General features: G+C 48.2%; 3 protein-coding genes and 1 pseudogene across 7 annotated transcripts in view; 3 read left to right on the top strand and 1 right to left on the bottom strand.

The window, feature by feature from the left end:
- Positions 1 to 26: 26 nt before the first annotated feature.
- LOC147609165 (uncharacterized) lies at positions 27 to 3,483 on the top strand. The gene has a single exon (XM_086787871.1). The coding sequence runs from the start codon at positions 355 to 357 to the stop codon at positions 1,930 to 1,932; it is 1,578 nt and encodes a 525-aa protein (XP_086643997.1). The 5' UTR covers positions 27 to 354; the 3' UTR covers positions 1,933 to 3,483.
- A 989-nt stretch (positions 3,484 to 4,472) lies between these two features.
- LOC147609162 (uncharacterized) overlaps positions 4,473 to 21,606 on the top strand; it is a 35,735-nt gene continuing 18,601 nt past the window's right edge. The window contains exons 1-3 of one of the 5 annotated variants that reach the window (XM_086787704.1): positions 4,473 to 5,619; positions 5,838 to 6,202; positions 15,023 to 15,577. In XM_086787704.1, the coding sequence (XP_086643830.1) occupies positions 5,609 to 5,619; positions 5,838 to 6,202; positions 15,023 to 15,111 (465 nt within the window). In that variant the 5' untranslated portion in view covers positions 4,473 to 5,608 and the 3' untranslated portion in view covers positions 15,112 to 15,577. Of the gene's footprint in view, positions 5,620 to 5,837; positions 6,555 to 14,183; positions 15,608 to 21,606 lie in introns of those variants that run through there. The other 4 variants (XM_086787706.1, XR_015264242.1, XM_086787705.1 and 1 more) reach the window with 4 other exon arrangements.
- Positions 10,172 to 11,113, top strand: LOC147609164 (uncharacterized). Its single transcript, XM_086787702.1, has one exon. The coding sequence runs from the start codon at positions 10,172 to 10,174 to the stop codon at positions 11,111 to 11,113; it is 942 nt and encodes a 313-aa protein (XP_086643828.1).
- LOC147609163 (uncharacterized) lies at positions 12,001 to 13,654 on the bottom strand (annotated as a pseudogene).

Below are 21,606 nucleotides of genomic sequence, written 5' to 3'. Positions count from 1 at the left end.
CTCTCTCTCTCTCTCTCTCTCTCTCTCTCTCTCTCTCTCTCTCTCTCTCTCTCTCTCTCTCTCTCTCTCTCCGCAAAGCCTTTGACACAGTTCCACGGGAGCGACTCTTCCAGCGACTTCAGTCACACTGGGGATACCAGCGGAGATGACATGGGGCATCTATGCATTATATGAGCAGGTATTGGGACGAGTTCGATGTCCAGGAGGCTTATCTGAGACCATTGCCATCACCATTGGTGTGAAGGGTGCCCACTCTCACCCACTCTATTTGGGCTCTACATCGATGAGGTAGCTGATTTCATCATACACGGAGGAGGAGGCGGGGTTGACATCTCAGGTACACCAGTTCACATTATGCTATATGCTGATGACATCATTTTAGTGTCTGAGTCACAGGAGGGACTACAACTACATCTACAGGCCTTAGATGATTTCTGTACACAGAGAGGACTCACAGTGAACCTTGGGAAAACCAAGGCTATGATATTTCATACTTCTGGGCAGATACGGCGACAGACGCTTCTCACTCTTACAGGAGGCCAGGTTGAGGTGGTGGATTCACTGGGGATTACATTTGCCAGCACAGCAGGGCGCTTCTCTATGGCACGAGCAGCCAGAGATAGACTGACATGGGGATATGCGGCACTGGCCATGCTTGAGCGACAGTGCCACCAGGCACACTTTCAGGAGCCCCGCACAAAGGGGTGGCTATTCGACACTTTGGTCACACCCGCACTGATGTATGCAGTGGCAGTATGGGCGCCTGGGCTATCAGCCTCCTCTTGGACACAGATCGAGAGACCTCAGGTCCTGATGCTCTCACGGATGATCCGCAGCAAACCTTCTGTGCCCCATGACATTGTCAGAGCAGAGTTTGTTGCCCCACCTATGCTAGTAGAAGCTCTCTTCCAGGTTTGCTGCTTTATTCATCGTATGCGAGCCATGGCTCAGGACATATTATCACGTAGAGCTTTTGAGGCATCCAGACAGCTGGCTGAGGCCGGTGACACAGGATCATGGTATGCACAGATGACACAGCTATTGACCCGATGCGGGTGGGATATAGATCATTTACCACCTCTTCAGTATGATCTTGATGCTCCACATATACAGCTCTCACACAGTGAGAGGAGCAGAGTCATGCGACAGGACTTACTACAGCGCTACCTGAGACAGACATGGATCACACCCCAGCAGCCCCTCCCCACGAAGATGCTATATTACAGAGACTGTTTTATGAGCATCTCCAAGGATGGATTTATTCAGCGACCTAGATACATGGATGTGTACATGCCCCACAGTTCCCGAGTAGCGATTGGCCAGCTCAGAGTGTCATCACATCAGCTTGAGATTGAGGCAGGCAGAGCAGCACGGGTTCCTAGAGCAGAGAGGATCTGTAGACTATGCCAGGAGGAGATTGAGAGTGAGGAGCATTATGTATGCAAATGCAGTGCATATCGTGGCATTAGAGAGAGATACACCACCATCTTCAGCAGACATCCCTCATTCCGCCAGATCATGGAGTTTGCAGACCAGCGCAGATTTGGTCAGTTCCTGCTAGAGACACAGCGCCACAGAGAGGCATTGCTACATGCCCACACCGCAGGGAGAGTGGGGCGACAGCTCCAGCTCACTGATTTCTTCCAGAGAGCCACCCCAGTGCCCCTAGTGCCTATCCTGACACGGGAGGGGGTTACACTTCAGCGAGCCGAGGATCTCCGAGCCAGACGGAGACCGAGAGCACCAGGCTACCGGACTCCCAGACTACATCAGAGAGAGATTACTGAGATCCGGGCTCGACATCAGTACCATATCCAGGGGCGACTGGCTCACTTACACTCACACCCGGAGATCATGTTCTCAGGGATTTTGACCTCGCCATCGCCTATGTATTGCATACTGCACCCCCAGCATGGGACTGGATGGAGCTAGATAGATCACATATAGATTGCATACTGAGCCCTCGCTAGCTCAGTACTCTCATAGTTTTGTTTTATAGTTTTTCATGTTACATTTTGTCCTTTTTTCTGGATATCCAGAGGACATTGACAGTTGTATGTTGGTTTGTCTCATAGGTCGAGTTCGGCCTCTAGGAGACGTTAATACATCTTTTTTATCTTTCTTTCTCTCTCAGCAGGGCTCTCCACTATCATCAACGCTGTTTGGACTGTACATTGATGAGATTTCAGATTTCATTGACACATTGGGAGGCACAAGTTCTTGCCTAGCTCAAACAGTGGTGCCTATCCTCTTGTATGCAGATCACATTGTCCTCATTTCAGATTCAACAGAGGGGTTGCAGAGATACCTTGATGCAATTCAGCGTTTTTTGCGATGAGAGGGACCTCATGGTGAAATTTGAATCTTGGCGAGGCCAAGATCATGCTCTTCAACACTTGACATCAGGTGGCCTCTAGGCAGTAGTCCTTCATGAATAGAGGAGAGGCAGTCGATATCATTTCATCATATGTATACCTCGGGGGATCACCTTCTCTGGCCCGGTTTTCTCTATGAAACCGGCTGCTGAGGCCCACCTGGCAAGAGGATAAGCCGCCTTGGTCCGACTAGAGAGACGATGCTTCTACGTCTACTTTCAGGAACCAAGCACTAAGAGTTGGCTATTGGACACCTTGGTGAGACTGGCGGTGATGTATGGTGCCTCTTTTCACTCTTGCCAGTCCCAGAGGCATCATGGGAGGAAAGAAAATAAACGCCACCTCTCGAGTAAGACACAACCCCATGAACAGAACGTCACTCCATCCATCAGAAATAAGTGTGATTCCATTCTTCTCCCATCCCGTTTCACATTCTCTAATGCTGCAGCAACAGCCTGTTTCTCCTTCTCCAACAAGGTAGTCCTCACTGTCTCTAATGATGGTGGTACAAAGGAGGGCCCAAAAGCTGCAATCGCTCTCCCCATCTCCTGGAAATATGGAAAACGGGCTGCATAGAAAGATATGTGAAAAGAAGCGTGCCACGGCAGCATCAACTACATCTTTCCTCCGTGGATCCGAGGTGGCATGCAAAGATCTTTGTACTGGGCGTGGTGGACAAGATGGAATAGCAGATGGACCAAAAGATGCTGCAGCAGTCGAGGGAGACGAGGCATATGGGGAAGGTGCTATGCCCTCCTTGTTGAGATGGCATGGATGAGCCACCACTACTGGTAAAATAAGAGGGATTCATAGCGAGCTTCTTTGCCCTTGCAGCCAGCTCTGCTTGTCTTTCCGCTGTAATGTCCTTGCTGCAGAAGCCTATGTCATGCCTTGGCACATGGAGGAAGTGTGCTCGCATGCGGTTTGCACCTCCTAAATGAATGTTGTCACATATCTTGCATTTCCCTTTTTCTGACCCTCCCTTTGAATACTGCAATTGTGTCTCAACCTCGTCCCACCATGACCAAGATGCGGGCCTTTTCCCCCTCCTCTTGCCAGTAGTAGAGGATCTTGGAGCCATGATAGCTAAAAATGGAAGAGCAAACAATGCCCATTGCATTAGAAATTTCATAAAATTGGAAATTAGAGAGAGAGAGAGAGAGAGAGAGAGAGAGAGAGAGAGAGAGAGAGAGAGAGAGAGAGAGAGAGAGAGAGAGAGAATTGTAATTGAGCATAGTTTCTAGGAGTTTCGGAAACGTTGGTACGGAGCACGGCGTGAAACGATGTTTCGGAGTTTCGGCCACCGGAAGAAATGGTGGAAACGGAGTTTCGGTTTTTAAGGTTAAAAACATATGTGCATGTATACGTCATACATGAAACATTACAAAAGCTTCAAATATACAACTTTGAAATGACATCCCACAATACATACATCTCCATTTTTTTAGATCCACCGGACCCTTCATAGCTCCCCACTTTCTCTACAAGTCGCCAAAATGGAACAGGAGCCATATTTTAAAACCCAGGAGTGGGGGCTCGGGACTCCGCGGGAGCAATGTCGGTGAGGACACCTTGCAAGGTGGGGGTCTGGGCACAACCTTGGGGCCTTGGGCTTGAGCCTTGGGCTAGGAGGGTTTGGCCCTTGGGGCCTCAACTGAGCAAAACCTGCAGAAAAATGGGCCGAACAAAGTCGCACAGAGATCAAAACAGTCGCACGCAGAGAAACACAAAAAATCAGGGCAAAAAAAACGGTGCCCCAAAATGCCGTTACAGGAAACGTGAAACGAGCAGGAAACGGCGTTCCGTTTCGGAGGCCCCGAAACCCCGTTTCTGAAAACTATGTAATTGAGGATGGCGACGGCTAAGCCACACGCACACACGGAACCGAGAGGAGACGTTTGCAAAAAACAAGCATGAGAAAAAACGCGGGGCTTTGTACTTTGATTTGGTCTTTGTAGCTTTGAATATCATTAATGTATAAACCTTGATTTGCAGCCACGTACAAAAAACGACAGCATTAGGCCTTTTTTCAACCACAAAAAAAAAAGTAGCCATTGCCATTGCAAAACAGGCCACAACATGAAACAGCCGTTGCGCGACATTTCCTTGCCGTTTCGCATAAGCTTTTGATGACGTCACCGTTTCAAAACGTTTCCCCTACGTACCAGCCTTGAAACGCCGTTTGACCATTTCAAGCCTCTGCAAAGCAGACGTTTGGCCACCCAAATTCGTCCACCCTTGTGCTGAGCCTTGTGCTCTGGACTCGCACCTGTAATGGGCCAGTGGATCCTTGTCTGGATACTCGACGTCACGGCTTTCTGGTGGGCTTGAGTGGCTGTTGTCCGTGCCCGAAAACACCTACACGATATTACTTACTTCATGAATGGAGATAGTTTATCACAATGGTGCATTGCATACATGTGTGCATGCCTGGAAACTTTTTTCGCGTGAACTGTTTTTCATGCTGGCTTGATCTTTGTGTTCAGTTCAGGGGGGACGCCCTCCCATGAACCGTGCGAATGAATTGTCTACTCGCGTGTTTCTGTGGCGTGTGAACAGGTGGTAAGCATGGTCCAAAGCTTTGTTTATTATTTATAAAGGTTGTGTGTACTTATAATCTTGCATGTTCACAGTTTACTTAAAAATCAGGGTGCCTGATTTTTAGTGTGCGGGTAGTCGTGCATTTATGAAGGGAACCCCCACCTTTTAATAAGCTGGCTTTGCCACGTGTCATTAAATTCTTGGACCCCCTTTACCTTACCGAAGTTGCCCAACCCATCACCCCATCTCTCTTTGCGCATGAGAAAATCGACCATCGCCTAGCTTTGGAGCTCCCACTTATGTATCGGTACACCTCCGTACAGCATCATACCACACGTGTGAGCCCCGGTTGCTGCTAATACGCCTGTACTTGCTGAATACCTGCTGTATTTGCTAAATATAGAGTGTTCCTGCTGCCCGGTGGTCTTCTACACTTATTGGGCACTCCCTTTGTTTGTACCGGCTGCCTCATCACCAAATGTATCTGCTGAAACCCTAAATACAGCTGTACCTGCTGAAACCCTAAGTACAGCTGTACCATTTGTGTAAGTGGCTGGTTTTACTGTTTCAATTGATCAATCAGCCATTGGGAAGGTTCTAGACCGTGCCCACGGCACCCAGGAACACTTTTAGACTCTACTATTTGAAGATGGGATACCTTCAACGCGAGGATTTTTGCCGCAAGTCAACCTATGGCAAAAAGGTATGCTCCTGTGAACCCTACTGGGGTGTGAGATTACGTATTCATGTCTGGTAAACTCCTGTGAACCCTACGGGGGTGTGAGGAACCAGCCATGGATTGCCATAGTGCTGCAGTAGCTATTAGCAGTTTTCCACACCACACACATACGGGCCACACAGTGAGATCTAGGACTATGCCCCAGACCGGTGGTATGATGATGAGTGTCGGGATCTTTACAGGCGCCTCCGCACACAGCAAGCACTGGGAGAGATCACCCAGCGAGAGGCGAGGCGACAGATGCGGTCCCTTGCACGCCGCAAGCGGCAGGCATGGGAGGAGGCTCAGTACTGCGACCTCTATCATCTACTTATGAGCAGAGATTCTGCCACAGCTTGGCGCAGGATAAGGGAGCCTCGCCCCTCTACCCCCATAGAGGACCCACAGATATGGCACATTTATACTGAGAGCCTGTACCAGGTCCCCCATCAGCCACCCATACCACAGCCTCCAGTGCCACGTCCCACTATGCCGACCTTCTTCACTACTCCCATGGCAGAGAGAGCTATTCGATGCCTACAGCATGGCAGATCGTCGGATCATACAGGTATGCAGAGTGAGCACCTCATATATGCAGTTGATACACTTGCTCCTTTTATTGCTCGCCTGTTTAACAGGGCTCTAGCAAAGGGTCTTCCAACTGAGTGGACCATGCACACTATAGCACCTATACACAAAGCTGGGGACTTGACGGATCCCAACAACTACAGGACGATCCTGATTGGCCATACACTGGCCAAACTCTATGGAGCAGTGATGGAGACAGAGCTGAGTACATATGCAGAGAGAGGGGCTACGCGCTCCCGGCCAGGCCGGCTTCAGACGGGCTTTCTCTACTATCGACCACATCTTCACGCTGCGTTGCCTGATTGATCACACATATGCAGAGAGAGAGAGGGGCTACGCGCTCGCGGCCAGGCTGGCTTCAGACGGGCTTTCTCTACTATCGACCACATCTTCACGCTGCGTTGCCTGATTGATCAGGCGAAGGCACGGAAGAGGAGGCTCTACTGCTGTGTGGATTTCCGCAAAGCATTTGACACAGTGCCACGGGAGCGACTCTTCCAGCGACTTCAATCACTAGGGATACCAGCGGAGATGACATGGGGCATCTATTCATTATATGAGCAGGTACTCGGACGAGTCCGATGTCCAGGAGGCTTATCTGAGACCATTGCTAGCACCATTGGTGTGAAGCAAGGGTGCCCACTCTCACCCACTCTATTTGGGCTCTACATCGATGAGGTAGCTGATTTCATCATACGCGGAGGAGGAGGCGGGGTGTTGGGGTAAAGGCGTTATGCCCACCCTTATAGTGTGTACAAGCCCATAAGTTATAGTACATAGTACACTTAGTACTTTTAATGTACTAAGTGCATTATGTGTACTAGTGCAATATACATGTGTGATAGGGGAGTCACACACTCATGCCTCATGAGTTGACTTATCCCCACAACTCTCTCTCTCTCCCTTGTTCTTCTCTGTGTATGTCTCCCACATGACCTAATCCTAATTCTCCTATCAACTGGTATCAGAGCCAGGTTAGCTGAAGCTGAAGCTGGAGCAGGCCCGTCCTCTCTGTTTGATCGAGCAAAGAAAGCCTGTGTAAGCTCAGTTCTGGGCGTGAACCTGTGTAAGCTCAGTGCTGGGCGTGAACGAAAGCAGCATCACCACCCCCCTTGCGTGTAGCGCCAGCGCTAGGCGGCAGCAGCAAGTAGCCTACGCTGCCCAACAAGCCAGCCCAAGTTGCGTGTAGCGCCAGCACTAGGCGAAGCTAGGCAAACGGGCATTGGAACACACACAGGCGTGTCAGCGCTGCCAGGCGCCTACAGCAGCGCTCGCAACGGGGGCCCTTTCGCTTGCTTGGGAACTGGTGGCTGACGCAGACAACGCCTTCGAGTCAGTGTTGTGGTGGCTATCGCGAGTCATTGCTGTGGTGGCTGACGCATTCGACGCCTTCGAATCCATCGAACCCACACAACCCACACAACGGCCGGCCTGTGTGTGAATCCGCCATCATAGTGGAGTACATCGCAAGGTGTGGCCGAGCAGCACAAGCAGCTTCCTTCCAAAGGACCCACATGCACGTGCTACTGCACGCTTCTGGGCAGACTTCGTAGACCAGAAGGTATACACGCAGCACAGTAATGCTGAAGATGAGAGCTTCATAGCAGGCAGCCAACCGTACATCAGCTACAGAAGCTTAGACCAGAATACACGCAGCACAGTAATGCTGAAGATGAGAGCTTCATACCAGGCAGCCAACCGTACATCAGCTACATCAGCTTCATCATCCCCCTTCTGCACAGCATCAACCCCTTTTTTTTTTCTGCAACAACAAAACCCGCCTGCAAATCGAGGAAAAAAAAATCAAAAAATTACAAGGTATTTTGCTTCAATTTTTTTTTTGGGATTTGCAATTGAGCAAGTACAATGAACAATTGAGCAGATACAGGTGCCGAATTGCTCAATTTTGAGCAAAATTGGCAAAATTTGGTGACATTGGTCACAATCAGGATCAATTTGTAAGAAATTGGTCACAATCAGGATCAATTTGCAGGAAATTGGATGTCGAAATTTGGGGCTTTTGATGTAATTGTGCAATTAAGCACTCATACATGCTGTATGATGTGAGAAATCGCACATTTGGGCAAAATTGCAGCAAATTGCAATGCAAATCAAGGGGCTTTTGTGCCGATTTGGTTGATTTGCATGCATGCAATCGCATTTGATGCTGTGGATAATGTGTTGATGCCTTACAAGCACTCAATGTGCCTGTAAATCAAGGGGCTTTCATGTATTTGATGTATATGTGGCCAGGGGGAAGCATCGTGAACACTCTGGATGCCTTCATGTGCGTCAATGTACCATGTATGATCAGAAATTGATCTTAATTCAAGGGGCTTTTCAAGTTTGTATGCTTGTTGAGCTTGGCAAAGCAGCAGGCAAGACATTTATGCCTTCAATCCTCAGAAATCAGCTTGCAGTCAAGGGGCTTTTGCCCAATTTCTGTTCGGGACTAGTACTCCTTTGCCTCCATATGTGAAACTCAGTGCTATGGACAGCCCACAGTCAGATAAAGACAAGGCTGATATGGCCAAGATTCCGTATGCTTCAGCTTGTGGCAGTCTCATGTATGCCATGGTTGCTACTAGGCCGGACATTGCATTTGCAGTGGGAGTGGTTTCTAGATACATGGCCAACCCTGGCAAGAAGCATTGGGAAGCAGTGAAAGGTGTCATGAGATACCTGAAGGGCACTCAGGATTTGTGCATTTGTTTTGGCAAACAGGATGCATTAGTGCATGGTTACACGGATTCGGATTATGCCGGTCATCCAGGTAACCGGAAGTCTACTACCGGTTATGTGTTTACATTCACAGGAGGTGCTGTGTCATGGATATCCAGGATGCAGAAGTGCACAGCCTTATCTACTACAGAGGCCGAGTATATTGCAGCCACAGAGGCTTGCAAGGAGGCATTATGGCTATCTCGGTTAGTGGTTGATTTGGGTTATACAGGGGATATTCCATTGTTGCATTGTGACAGTCAGAGTGCCATCCAGTTAGCAAAGAACCCTGTCTTTCATGCAAAGACGAAGCATGTGGATGTGAAGTATCACTTCATCAGAGAGGTGATAGAGAACAAGCAAATTCAGCTTGTTAAGATTCATACGGATGACAACCCGGCTGATCTGTTGACGAAGAGTTTGCCTCCGGAGCGGTTTGCTCATTGCAGACACTTGATGGGCATTGGATGAGGCCATTTTCAGCCTTGATATGGCCTTGTATATTATCATGTACATGCTGATTTTTTTTTACTTAAGGACACTTTGCCTTTAAGTGGGAGGTTGTTGGGGTAAAGGCGTTATGCCCACCCTTATAGTGTGTACAAGCCCATAAGTTATAGTACATAGTACACTTAGTACTTTTAATGTACTAAGTGCACTATGTGTACTAGTGCAATATACATGTGTGATAGGGGAGTCACACACTCATGCCTCATGAGTTGACTTATCCCCACAACTCTCTCTCTCTCCCTTGTTCTTCTCTGTGTATGTCTCCCACATGACCTAACCCTAATTCTCCTATCACGGGGTTGACATCTCAGGTACACCAGTTCACATTATGCTATAAGCTGAGGATATCATTTTAGTGTCTGAGTCACAGGAGGGACTACAGCTACATCTACAGGCTTTAGATGATTTCTGTACACAGAGAGGACTCACAGTGAACCTTGGGAAAACCAAGGCTATGATATTTCATACTTCTGAGCAGATACGGCGACAGACGCTTCTCACTCTTACAGGAGGCCAGGTTGAGGTGGTGGATTCATAGGTATACCTAGGGATCACATTTGCCAGCAGAGCAGGGCACTTCTCTATGGCACGCAGCCAGAGATAGACTGACACGGGGATTCGCTGCACTGGCCATGCTTGAGCGACAGTGCCACCAGGCACACTTTCAGGAGCCCAGCACAAAGGGTGGCTATTCGACACTCTAGTCACACCCGCACTGATGTATGCAGCAGCAGTATGGGCACCGGGGCTCTCAGACTCCTCTTGGACACAGATCGAGAGACCTCAGGTTCTGATGCTCTCACGGATGATCTGCAGCAAACCACATGACATTGTCAGTGCAGAGTTTGTTGCCCCACCTATGCTAGTAGAGGCTCTCTTCCAGGTTTGCTGCTTTAATCATCATATGCGAGCCATGGCTCAGGACAGATTATCACGTAGAGCTTTTGAGGCATCCAGACAGCTGGCTGAGGCTGGTGACACAGGATCATGGTATGCACAGATGATACAGCTATTGACCCAATGCGGGTGGGATATAGATCATTTACCACCTCTTCAGTATGATCTTGATGCTCCACATATACAGCTCTCACACAGTGAGAGGAACAGAGTCATGCGACAGGACTTATTGCAGCGCTACCTGAGACAAACATGGATCACACCCTTGCAGCCCCTTCCCACGAAGATGCTATATTACAGAGACTGTTTTATGAGCATCTCTGAGGATGGATTTATTCAGCGACCCAGATACATGGATGTGTACATGCCTCACAGTTCCCAGGTAGCGATAGGCCAGCTCAGAGTGTCATCACATCAGCTTGAGATTGAGGCAGGCACAGTAGCACGGATTCCCAGAGCAAAGAGGATCTGTAGACTATGCCAGGAGGAGATTGAGAGTGAGGAGCACTATGTATGCAAATGCAGTGCATATCGTAACATTAGAGAGAGATACACCATCATCTTTAGCGGACATCCCTCATTCTGCCAGATCATGCAGTTTGCAGGTCAGTTCCTGTTAGAGACACAGCGCCACAGAGAGGCACTGCTACAGGCCCACACCACAGGGAGAGGGGGGCAACAGCTCCATCTCACTGATTTCTTCCAGAGAGCCACCCCAGTGTCCCCAGTGCCTACCTTGGCACGGGAGGGGGTTACACTTTAGCGCGCCGAGGACCTTTGAGCCAGGCAGAGACCGAGAGCACCAGGCTACCGGACTCCTAGACTACATCAGAGGGAGATTACAGAGATCCGGGCTCGACATCAGTACCATATCCAGGGGCAACTTGCTCACTTACACTCACACCCGGAGATCATGTTCTCAGGGATTTTGGCCTCGCCATCGCCTATGTATCGCATATTGCACCCCCAGCATGGGACTGGATGGAGCTAGATAGATCACATATAGATTGCATACTGAACCCTCACTAGCTCAGTACTCTCATAGTTTTGTTTCATAGTTTTTCATGTTACATTTTGTCCTTTTTTCTGGATATCCAAAGGAAATTGACAGTTGTACATTGGTTTGTCTCATAGGATGAGTTCGGCCTCTAGCAGACGTTAATACATCTTTCTTTCTTTCTTTCTTTCTCTCTCTAGAGAGAGAGAAATAGATCTCTCTCTCTCAAACAGAGTCTCTGGTCTCTCTATTTCTCTCTAGAGAGAGAGAGAGAAAAAAAAATAGAGAGAAAGAAAGAAAGAAAGAAAGTTATATTTACGTCTTCTAAAGGCCAAAATGACCTATGAGACCAAAAGGTTACAATGTGTCTGATGGATACATGTGTCACTAGTGTGACCAACATAATTGAAAATGAAAATGAGTACCAAAGAAAAGAAAAGAAAATGATGCAAGAGGGTGGGGCTGGATACAATCACCCCAGAAACACTAGCATAGGTCTCTGCCGTATGGCATGGATTTCTGCCATAGTAGGGTACTTTGTCGGACGTGCTCGATGTCGTGTAATGATGCTCTGAATCCTCTGATGTAAGCATCTCCTACGGTGTGAAGATCCTCGCATCCTGGGGCGTCGGGACCTGCCCAACTGAGTAGCTCTATCTACTAGAGTCCCCTGCCGGGGGGGCTGCTGAGCTGCCGACTGTATGTCCTCCTGGACAGTCCCTCTGAAAAAAATCACTAATCTGTCTCTGTATGGGTCCCCTGTCGGCAGGATGTCTCCTCCTGATAGCCTCTCTGAGCCTGCGGATCTCCAAAAGATAAAGACCTAAGCACCTCTGATCAGCATAGTCCATGACTCTAGCCAGTGGTCCAAAACCATCTCTGAAGAGGAAGTGGTATCTCCCTCGAATCTCATAATAAGCTGTGCAGCGACAAATGTAATGCTCCTCCGTCTCGGGCTCTGCACGGCAGATCTGACATATCCTATCCTCAGGAGGTATACCTCTGTATCTGCCTGTCTCTATCTCCAACTGGTGTGAGGAGGTGCGTATCTGACCAATGGCACATCTCAGTCCATGAGACAAGTGGGTGTCCATATAACTGGGTCGAAGTATAAAGCCGTCCTCAGTGGTGCGGAGAAGATGATCCCGGTAAAAGATCATCTTCACCCCTAACTCCTGTGGGGGGGGGGGGGGGTGGGGGGGCTCAAGCCGTGTCCTCTTGGTGTCCAGCTGAATGAGATGACCCTGCTAATCTCAGAGTGTGTCAAAGTAAGAGAAGGAGCATCCAGAGAGTACTGAAAGGGTGGGAGTCTGTCTATACTGAAACCATGCAACTCAAACCAAGAGGTCATCTGAGCATACCAACATGATGTATCCCCCTCCATGGCTAGCTGCCGGGAAGACTCAAGAGCAAGTCGTGCATATCGATGTCGGGGAAGCTCCCAAGTGCTATGGATGAAGGACACCGATCTAGTAAGAGCCTCAACTACAATCGGTGGTGCTCCCATCTCAGCTCTGACAATCTCATGGGGCACCGAGGCCTTAGCCCGAATCATCCTGGAGATCATAGATACTAGTGGTCTCTCCATCGATCTCCATCCATCATAAGTGCGTCCTAATCTGCTGTGATGATCCAAACTAGGTCCCCAGACCTGTACTCCATATAGCATAATAGAGGTGACCAATGTGTCAAAAAGCCATAGCTTAGTGCGTGGTTCCTGGAACTGTATCTGTGAGCATATCCTCTCTAGACCTCCTAGAGCTGCATACCCTCTGGTCAGTCTAGCCTCTGTCGCCCCCCTCATGGAAAAAGCAGGTCCGGAAAACACAACTCCGAGATAAGTGTAGGAGTCCACATATTCCACAATCTCCTGCCCATATGTGAAAGTAGGTGCTGATCCCCTGACCCACTGAGCTGTAGTATTAAACACCATAACCTTGGTTTTACCAAGGTTAACTGATAGCCCACTGTCCTGTGCATAAGCATGTAAAGCATCCAAATGTCTCTGCATACCCTCTAGAGAATCCGCTATAAGCACAATATCATCAGCATATAAGAGCAATGGTATCCAAGTACCGGCCAACTGGGCTCCTCTACTCCCCCGGCTGTAACATAATCAGAAATCCCATCAATATACATTCCAAACAAAGTCGGAGAAAGTGGACATCCCTGCTTCACTCCTATGGTGGAGTGCACTGGCTGTGATAGGCCCTCTGAGGTCCGCACCCGCCCTACCACTGTCTCATAGAGTGCCATAATGCCCCAGACGCGCTCTTGTGGGACGCCCAAATCCTGCAGCCTACTCATCAGTCTGGCTCTCGGAACTGTGTCAAAAGCCTTGCCGAAATCCACAATTTGGGCGCCCAATTGGTCCTCCGCGTGCTTCGAGTCTTCGGGTACCTTGGTGAGGTGCCTGTAAGATGGATGGCTACCTTGGTGAGGTGCCATGATGGACTGGCCACCTTGGTGAGGTGCCAGGCTAGTCACCTTGGTGAGGTGCTGGTGAATGGTGTGGAGACGGTGGATTTACTTCACGTCCATACTAGACTTATGACCCGGGATGGTCATGTGATACAGGCTCATGAATGAGGGATTTTCCATAACAAGATGTGCATTGCATAGCATGTTTGCATGCTTAGGAAATGGTTTTTGCCTGCTCTTTTTCATGCCTGTCTGATGTGTATGTGTAGTCCGGAGGCCGGGGACGCCCTCCCACCGGACGGTGCGCGTGAACTGTCTTTTGACAAGCTTGTGTCTGGGTTTTTATAGGTGGTAAGTAGCCCTCAAACTTTGTGAAGTTTACACTTAGTTTTTATTTGTTCCAACTCATTTGCAGGTTCACACCTCATTTAAAAACGAGGCGGTCATCTTATAATTGAGGGGGGACCAAACTTATTCATGTCCACCCCCTCTCCCTTTTTCCACGACTTGGGCCCCTAGCCCCTTTGGGAAAGCACATGGGGTAAGGTTGGCAACCTTACCCCCCCCATACCTATGAGGGCCAGGTGGCAGCCGTGTAAGGCTCAGCCCCCGCCACCCTCGCTAGCAAGCGGCACCAGCTGACGGATGACGGGATCGCCCCCTCGCTACGCTGCAGCGAACGCCATCGCTCACCAAGGCTCATGCCATTGCCCACTCCCCACGCTGCAGCCCGCCAATCGCTGCAACCCTGAAGACTGAACAGCCCACGCCAACAGTTGGCAGCCATCGCCATCTCCCCCAGGGGCAGCAGCCATCGCCAGTAGTTTTGGCAGTCCACCTTCATGCCCTGCAGCCACCAACTAAATTCTGCAGCCCGCCTTGGTGACTGAATTCTGTAGCCAGTCAATGTAACCAGCAGCCCAGCCATCGTACTCTACCACTCTGTCATGCTCAGGCCGACTCCGCTTTGCTTCAGCCCGGCCTGTTATGCTCAGCCTGCCACCGCTTGGTTCAGTCAGCATATGCCATGTTGAAGCCTACGCCTAGATGAAGGTACTGTTTTGCTGAGTGGGAAATCCCATTGCTAAGGTCTTCATTCAGAGATTTAGTACCTGTTGAAATCACTATCCGCTACTGAAAACTCTCTCTCATGTTGGGAAGAGCTTGTGGAGAGAGAGAGAGAGAGAGACAGAGAGAAGTACCCTGTGAAGAACAAACTGGGACACCTTCCTTCATTCACTAATGCATGGTCAGATAGGACTTTCTATGCCTTGGTTTTGGCGCTCGCGTGCTTTGCTCGGAGGCCAATGAAGGATAGAAAGCATTTGGCCTGCTTGTGGTGATTAGAGCGCCCGGATCGGTCTACAGCGAAGGAACCCGGCATCGACAATATTCAAGTCTACAACAACAACACTTGTTTGGTATTATTGCTTTCATATGCACTTGTTCATTGGAAAGTCTGGCACGTGGTGCCCGTGGTTCTGTATCTAACTTGTATTGGAAATACAATAAACCAAAAGGGGGGTTGGCTCATTCCAACCCTAATGCAGTGTTCAACAGTTTATGCTTTCAGAGTCAATGGAAATGCTTTGTGTTGTGCCAGTCATTTATGCTTAAGTGTATTAATAGTTTAAGTGTGGGCAAGGAAAGGTCTAGCTCTTGACGGGAGCGGAATTGTGTGTGTGTGTGTGTGTGTGGGGGTGGGGGGGCGGAGGTAGTTTGTGCCAGCCCGGGCTCCCCTCAACTTTTTTTCTGTGGGCGCGCGGAGTACCCCAGGGGTAGTTTGTGCCAGCGCGGCTCCCCCCAACTTTTTTCTTTTAAAGGGTGGGACTTTTTTATTTCTGTGGGGGTTGAGGTACTCCAACGCGGAGTACTTCAGCCCGCACACCCCCCCCCCCCCCCCCAACAACAAGAATTCCCACCCTAAAATTTAAAAAAAAATTGGAGGGGGGGGGGGAGGGGAGCCCGCGCCGGCACAGACTACCTCAGCCCCCCAATTTTTTTAAAAACATATATATATATATATATATATATATATATATATATATATATATATATATATATATATATATATATATATATATATATATATTAAAACATATACATTTTTTATTTTACTTTTTTTAATTAACTTTTAAATTTTAAATTTTTTTTTTGGGAGCTGAGGTAGCCCACGTCTCACTCCTTTTTTTTAATTTAGAGAATGAACTGTCGATTGAAATTTTTACAATTGCTCGTTCTATTGTTCCACTCATTCTCGCTTGCTCGTGAAATGGCCATCCCCCCTCTCATTGTGCCCCACATTCCCCCCTTTGAGCAATAGAGATCCACCAACTTGTCCCAAACTCCAGTTGCACTGGTCAAGGTTTGCACGGCCGGTGAGACCTCCTTCGAGATGGTCTGCACAAGCGCCAAGTGCGCCTTGGAATCACGAGCCTCCCAATCTTTACATTCTGCAAGGAACTCATCCTCTTGGTCCTGAGTCCAACGCCTCGGGGTGTTCAAGGGTCGTTCGGGCTTCTTCTCACTGCCTTGAACAACTTCCCAAAGACCCTTGTGGATGAACCAAACCCGCTGTTCAACTTCCAATGAGCATAGTTTGTACCGTCACACCTCCGCAAGCACGCCTTTGCAATCAAGCAAGCTTTAACCCTCAAAATCGAACTCTTGAGTACTCTCCAATGAAGCAACCACAAGGACCTTTCAAGCCCCTCTAAAAACAGAGATAGAGAGTGGCTAGACAGCAACAAACAAATCCACAAAACTCGCTGGAAACACCCAACCGAGGGGGAAGGAAGCCAGGGAAGAAGAGGATCTGCAAGAGCTGCTTGTTGGGCACCTCCACACGCGCGAAAATGCTGTCCAAACTGTAAAAACAGCCCATTCACCGTGGTTTACTGTCACCAATTGGCCGACCATTTGGTCCATTCCCACATTTTTGCGTCTCGTTCACTTGAGGCCAGGCCGGTGTCTCATGTGAAGAGGCCAGTATTTTGCTGACATGGACGGGAGCCAGACTGGTGCCACCCGTGTGTTAGCAGGATGGTGTCGTATGGACGGGAGCCAGATCAGTGCCACCCGTGTATGACCTGGACTGTGTTCGATCCATGGGACTGTCACGCCATGGAAGAGCCAGTATTCGTGCCGTGTTTTACCTATGGGACTGTCACACCTAGGGAAACTCGTGCCTGGAACTGCGTCTTACCTATGGGACTGTCACTCCATAGGAAGACCAGGATTTTTATGTTTTATGTCGAGCCAGTTTTGTGCCGACAGATATTTTGTACATGTTCCATGAACGGGAGATATGTCCATGTTACTTTTTGCACATGCACACATATTTTGCATGTTTGAAACTGTTTTCGCATGACATGTATTCGTGTGTTTGCCTGCCTGACGTGTTACTTACTGAGCGGGGACGCCTGCCAGTGAGTCGTGAAGTGTGCTCTGTATTCTGACGAGTTTCAGTGCATGTGAACAGGTGGTAAGTATATGGTACATGTTGTTTTAATGTTATAAATTCTAACCCTTTGATTTATAAGGTTAGGGGTCCACACTTATTTAAAAGTGGGCACCCCCTTTGGGCACCCACTTTGGGGCCAAGGTGGGGAGCCTCACTTTTAAGTGAGTGTGGGGGTGGGCATGGTCACCTACCCCCACTAGACCCCCACATGCATGCGTAGAATCTCTAAGGTTATCTTCACTTCATTTTTTTATTTAATATGGCTCTCCATCAAAAAAAAAACTATCATCTGGCCGCTGGCGTGGAAATCATCAACCGGCGACCATATCTTCCTTTGGCGCATACTCTTCATGAAGGCGATTGCATCAGAATCCCTTGTTGCTGGCTGCGCATACCTCTACACAGAGTTGGCTGAGTATGGTTGCTGATGGCTGCTTACTCCACGTAGTCATCTCCTACAGGCTGGCTGCTTACTCCACGTAGTCATCTCCTACAGGCTGAATATCACTGCTGTGGCTGCTCTGAGGCGTGGACTCTCTACAGGCGGCTGACCCTGTTGCTGCTACGCCTACTGCCCCTCTACAGGCGACTAAACATTGCTGTGGGTGGCTGCGTTGAATTCTGCAGGGGGGTGCTTATGCTGCTGCTGCCTGCGCCAAATTGTCTACAGGCGGCTGTGCTGCACACGACTCCCTCCTTCCTCTCCAATAGGCGGCTGCTTACCCTGCACAACAGCTGCCACCTTTTGAGGGCTACGTTTCTCTTCCTACAGTCAGCCGGCTCTTTGCAACAAGGTGCTTCCTAGTGGTTGTTTTCTCTCATCCTCTCAGGCGGCTGTGGTCTTTCGAGGTGATGCTTGTCTTGGTGGTTCACCACGAGGCAACTGCTTCTTCATCAAGGATGGTTTCATCTCCTTCATACTTCGAGTATGGGTTTTCTATCAACCATCTACAAGTAAGTGATTTTCAGATTTGAGTAAAGTATTATATGTTTAAAACTGGTAAAAGATTCGTCCCGCTCGGCCTACACCCGTTCGGTGCCGGGTTGTCCAAGCTATATGGGCGAACCTCGGTCCAAAGGTGCTGAGATCGGGAGAGCCAGGCGTTAGTACGAGAGCGCCTGTCTGTGCGTGGTCTCGGAACACCAGTGTGGCGCTCTCCGCGGAGTCCAGTGAAAGCACAGGACCGTAGCGATTGGACCACACCATTGGTCGATCTGCTTCGAGCTTCTACATCGAAATTCGAGCTATTTGTTTGGTACTGTTTTCATATGTACATGGACATTATCTGGTTCTTGGAACCCATGGAGCATTGTATTCATTAAATACTCCCAATAAATATATCATATATTGAGGGGGGGGTCGGCCCGTTCCGGCCCCAGTGCTGGTGTTCATCTTTCCATTTCTGTTCATTTAAATTCAAGTTGTTTTAAAGTTGTCCATTTCAAATTTGTGGTTTTAAAGTTGTGCTATTAAGCGTGTGGGTGTCCAGCGGAGTCTTTCCCACTTGACGGGATCGGTTTCATTGGTATCAGAGCACGGTTGTTTCCCTCTTCCTAGTGGGGAAACGAACCTGTGTACTGGACATCCCGCTTTTAGCAAACTTTGAACACAATGGACAGCCAAGGCAACCCTTTGGAAGTACCAAACTCGAGGGGTCCATCTAGTGCTTCTCGTGGGTCTGATGCCCTGCGAGGTAGACACAAGCCCCTTGAAAGGGTTATGGATAGTGAATCCAAAGGTCAACTGTCTCCAGGAAAGACAGTTATGCTTGAACAAGACCCTGATGTTATGAAAGCTGAAAATAAAGAACAGGGCCCAAGAAAGAACAAATTTGGATTAACCCCGGAGCAAAGAGAGCAATATGCTAAGGATGGAAAATGCTTTTCTTGTGGTAGCAAAGACCACATGTTCCGGCAATGCCCAGATCGCAAACCAAAGCACGAGGACAAGCACACCAAAGCAAATGTTCATGCAGTTCCTGATGTGCAAGGTAATACAGGTCATGATGCTAAAGAGAGAATGGTTTGGAAGGCATGGGGGCAAGTTAAGGATCAGCCCGCACTCTTCATGTTTGATGACTGTGCAACTGACAATTTCATCTCTATGCAAATGGCAGCTGCATTGGGAATTGAGGTTGAAAACATGGGACCTCAGATTGAAGCTGAAGCTGCATTTATTGGCAAAGAGGTGCAGGTTACTCCTTTGATTGGGAAGTTGCGTATTCATATACAGGGCTACCTTGATAATGAGCATTTCCTAGTTGCTCCTCTGAATGGATGTGATGTATTGTTGGGCAAGCCATGGCATCATAGGCTTGAGCCCCGCAAAGACTATAAGTCTAATATGATTTCTTTTATGCATAAAGGCCGCATGCACTTTATTGATGCTGGCAAAGAAGGGGATTCCATCCCAGTTGTATCACACATCCAAATTAATAAAGCAATGAAAAAGAGTCTTTCAGCGTACTTGGTTTTTGTGCGTGATAGTCTTGTGCCAAATCAACAAAATGTGGATGCTATGTCTAATGATAGGCTGAATTTTCTTAATGCATTCAACGACTGTTTTGCTGACTCGTTGCCAGGTGAATTACCTCCCCAAAGGCCCGAAGATCACCGCATAGATCTTGTGCCAGGTAGTTCTCCACCTAACAAACCCGCATACCGAGTGAGTGCTGCACAACAAGAAGAAATTATGAAGCAGGTAAACGAGCTTTTAGAGAAAGGTTTGGTTCAGCCCAGTTCCTCACCTTACTGCTCTCCTGTGCTTCTTGTTCAAAAGAAGGACGGATCATTCTGTATGTGTGTAGACTATAGAGCTTTGAACAAGCTTACCATCAAGAACAGATTTCCTATTCCACGTATTGATGATATCTTGGATAAGCTTGATGGCTCAGCTTGTTTTAGCAGACTTGATTTGAAGAGTGGTTATCACCAGATACGCGTGGTGCCACAAGATGTCCATAAGACTGCATTCAGGACAGCCTTCGGATTATATGAATTCTTGGTAATGCCTTTTGGTCTCACCAATGCTCCTGCTACTTTTAATCGTATGATGGATAGGATATTCCGATCCCATCGTAAGTTTACAGGAGTCTTCTTTGATGATATCTTGGTTTTCTCCAAGAATGAGCAGGAACACAGAACTCATTTGGTCACAGTGTTCGAAGAGTTGCGGAAGCATAAACTTTTCGTCAATGCCAAGAAAAGTGAGTTCTTCCTTTCAGAGATTCATTATCTGGGTCATATTGTATCCAAGGATGGCGTTACAATGGATCCTGCAAAGATCGAGACTATTCGGAATTGGCCCGAATTGCAAAACGTACATCAAGTACGTAGTTTTCTGGGATTATGTTCGTATTACAGGCGTTTCATAAGGCATTTTGCTATGATTGCCACTCCTCTACATGATCTCACAAAGAAGAAAACTGTTTTCAAATGGACTTCAAAGGAACAGGATGCTTTCTTGCAGCTCAAGCATGCGATCATATGTGGTCCAGTATTGATTGTTCCTGACTTGCACAAGTCATTCGTGGTTGAATGTGATGCTTGTGGTGATTGCATAGGAGCTGTCCTAAATCAAGAAGGGCATGCAGTTGCATACGAGAGCCGTCGTTTGCATGATGCTGAGCTTCATATGGATATCTATGAGAAAGAGCTCTTGGCTGTAATTCATGCCTTAAAGATTTGGAAACACTACCTTCTTGGGGCTGAATTTGTGGTCAAGACAGATCATCAAAGCTTGAGATACTTTCTATCTCAAACCAAGCTTTCAGAGAAGCAAATGAGAATGGCGAATTTTCTTTCCATGTTTCATTTTCAGATTGTGCATACTCCAGGAAAGAAAAATCTGGTGGCCGATGCACTATCTAGGAGGCCTTATGTTGCTGCAGTCTCAGTGGCCTCTCATGGAGATCTATCTGCTATGAGAGATTTGTATCATTTGGATGCTGATTTTTGCCATATATGGACTGATTTGATGGCTGGTCACTCACATGCCTCTTATGTTATCAATGAGGGTTATCTCATGAAGGATAATTGCCTATGTGTGGTGAAGGATTTGCGTCCAAAGGTTATGGACGAATGTCACGCTCCACCCTATGCTGGTCATCGAGGTATTATGCCTACTACTCGCATGATTGAGAGGTATTTCTATTGGCCAAGCATGCGTAAAGACATTGAGGCTTATGTGCGTGCATGTATCACTTGCGAAAAGGTGAAATTTGATAGGCAAAAGCCTCCAGGTTTACTTCAGCCATTGCCTATTCCCTCGCAACCTTGGGAAAGTATCACGATGGATTTTATTATGGATTTGCCTAGATCCCAGCATGGGAATGATGCTATTTGGACTATTGTGGACAGGTTTAGCAAGCAAGCT

The sequence above is a fragment of the Cibotium barometz genome, chromosome 51 (assembly GCF_041138505.1).
Source record: "Cibotium barometz isolate CiBa-2024 chromosome 51, ASM4113850v1, whole genome shotgun sequence".
In the NCBI taxonomy this organism is placed as follows: domain Eukaryota; kingdom Viridiplantae; phylum Streptophyta; class Polypodiopsida; order Cyatheales; family Cibotiaceae; genus Cibotium; species Cibotium barometz.
This window is presented reverse-complemented; position numbering and strand designations above follow the sequence as displayed.

Bases quoted from the DNA above. Each gene is read 5' to 3' on its own strand.
- LOC147609165 (XM_086787871.1), top strand. From the start codon at position 355: ATGCTATATGCTGATGACATCATTTTAGTGTCTGAGTCACAGGAGGGA.
- LOC147609164 (XM_086787702.1), top strand. From the start codon at position 10,172: ATGTATGCAGCAGCAGTATGGGCACCGGGGCTCTCAGACTCCTCTTGG.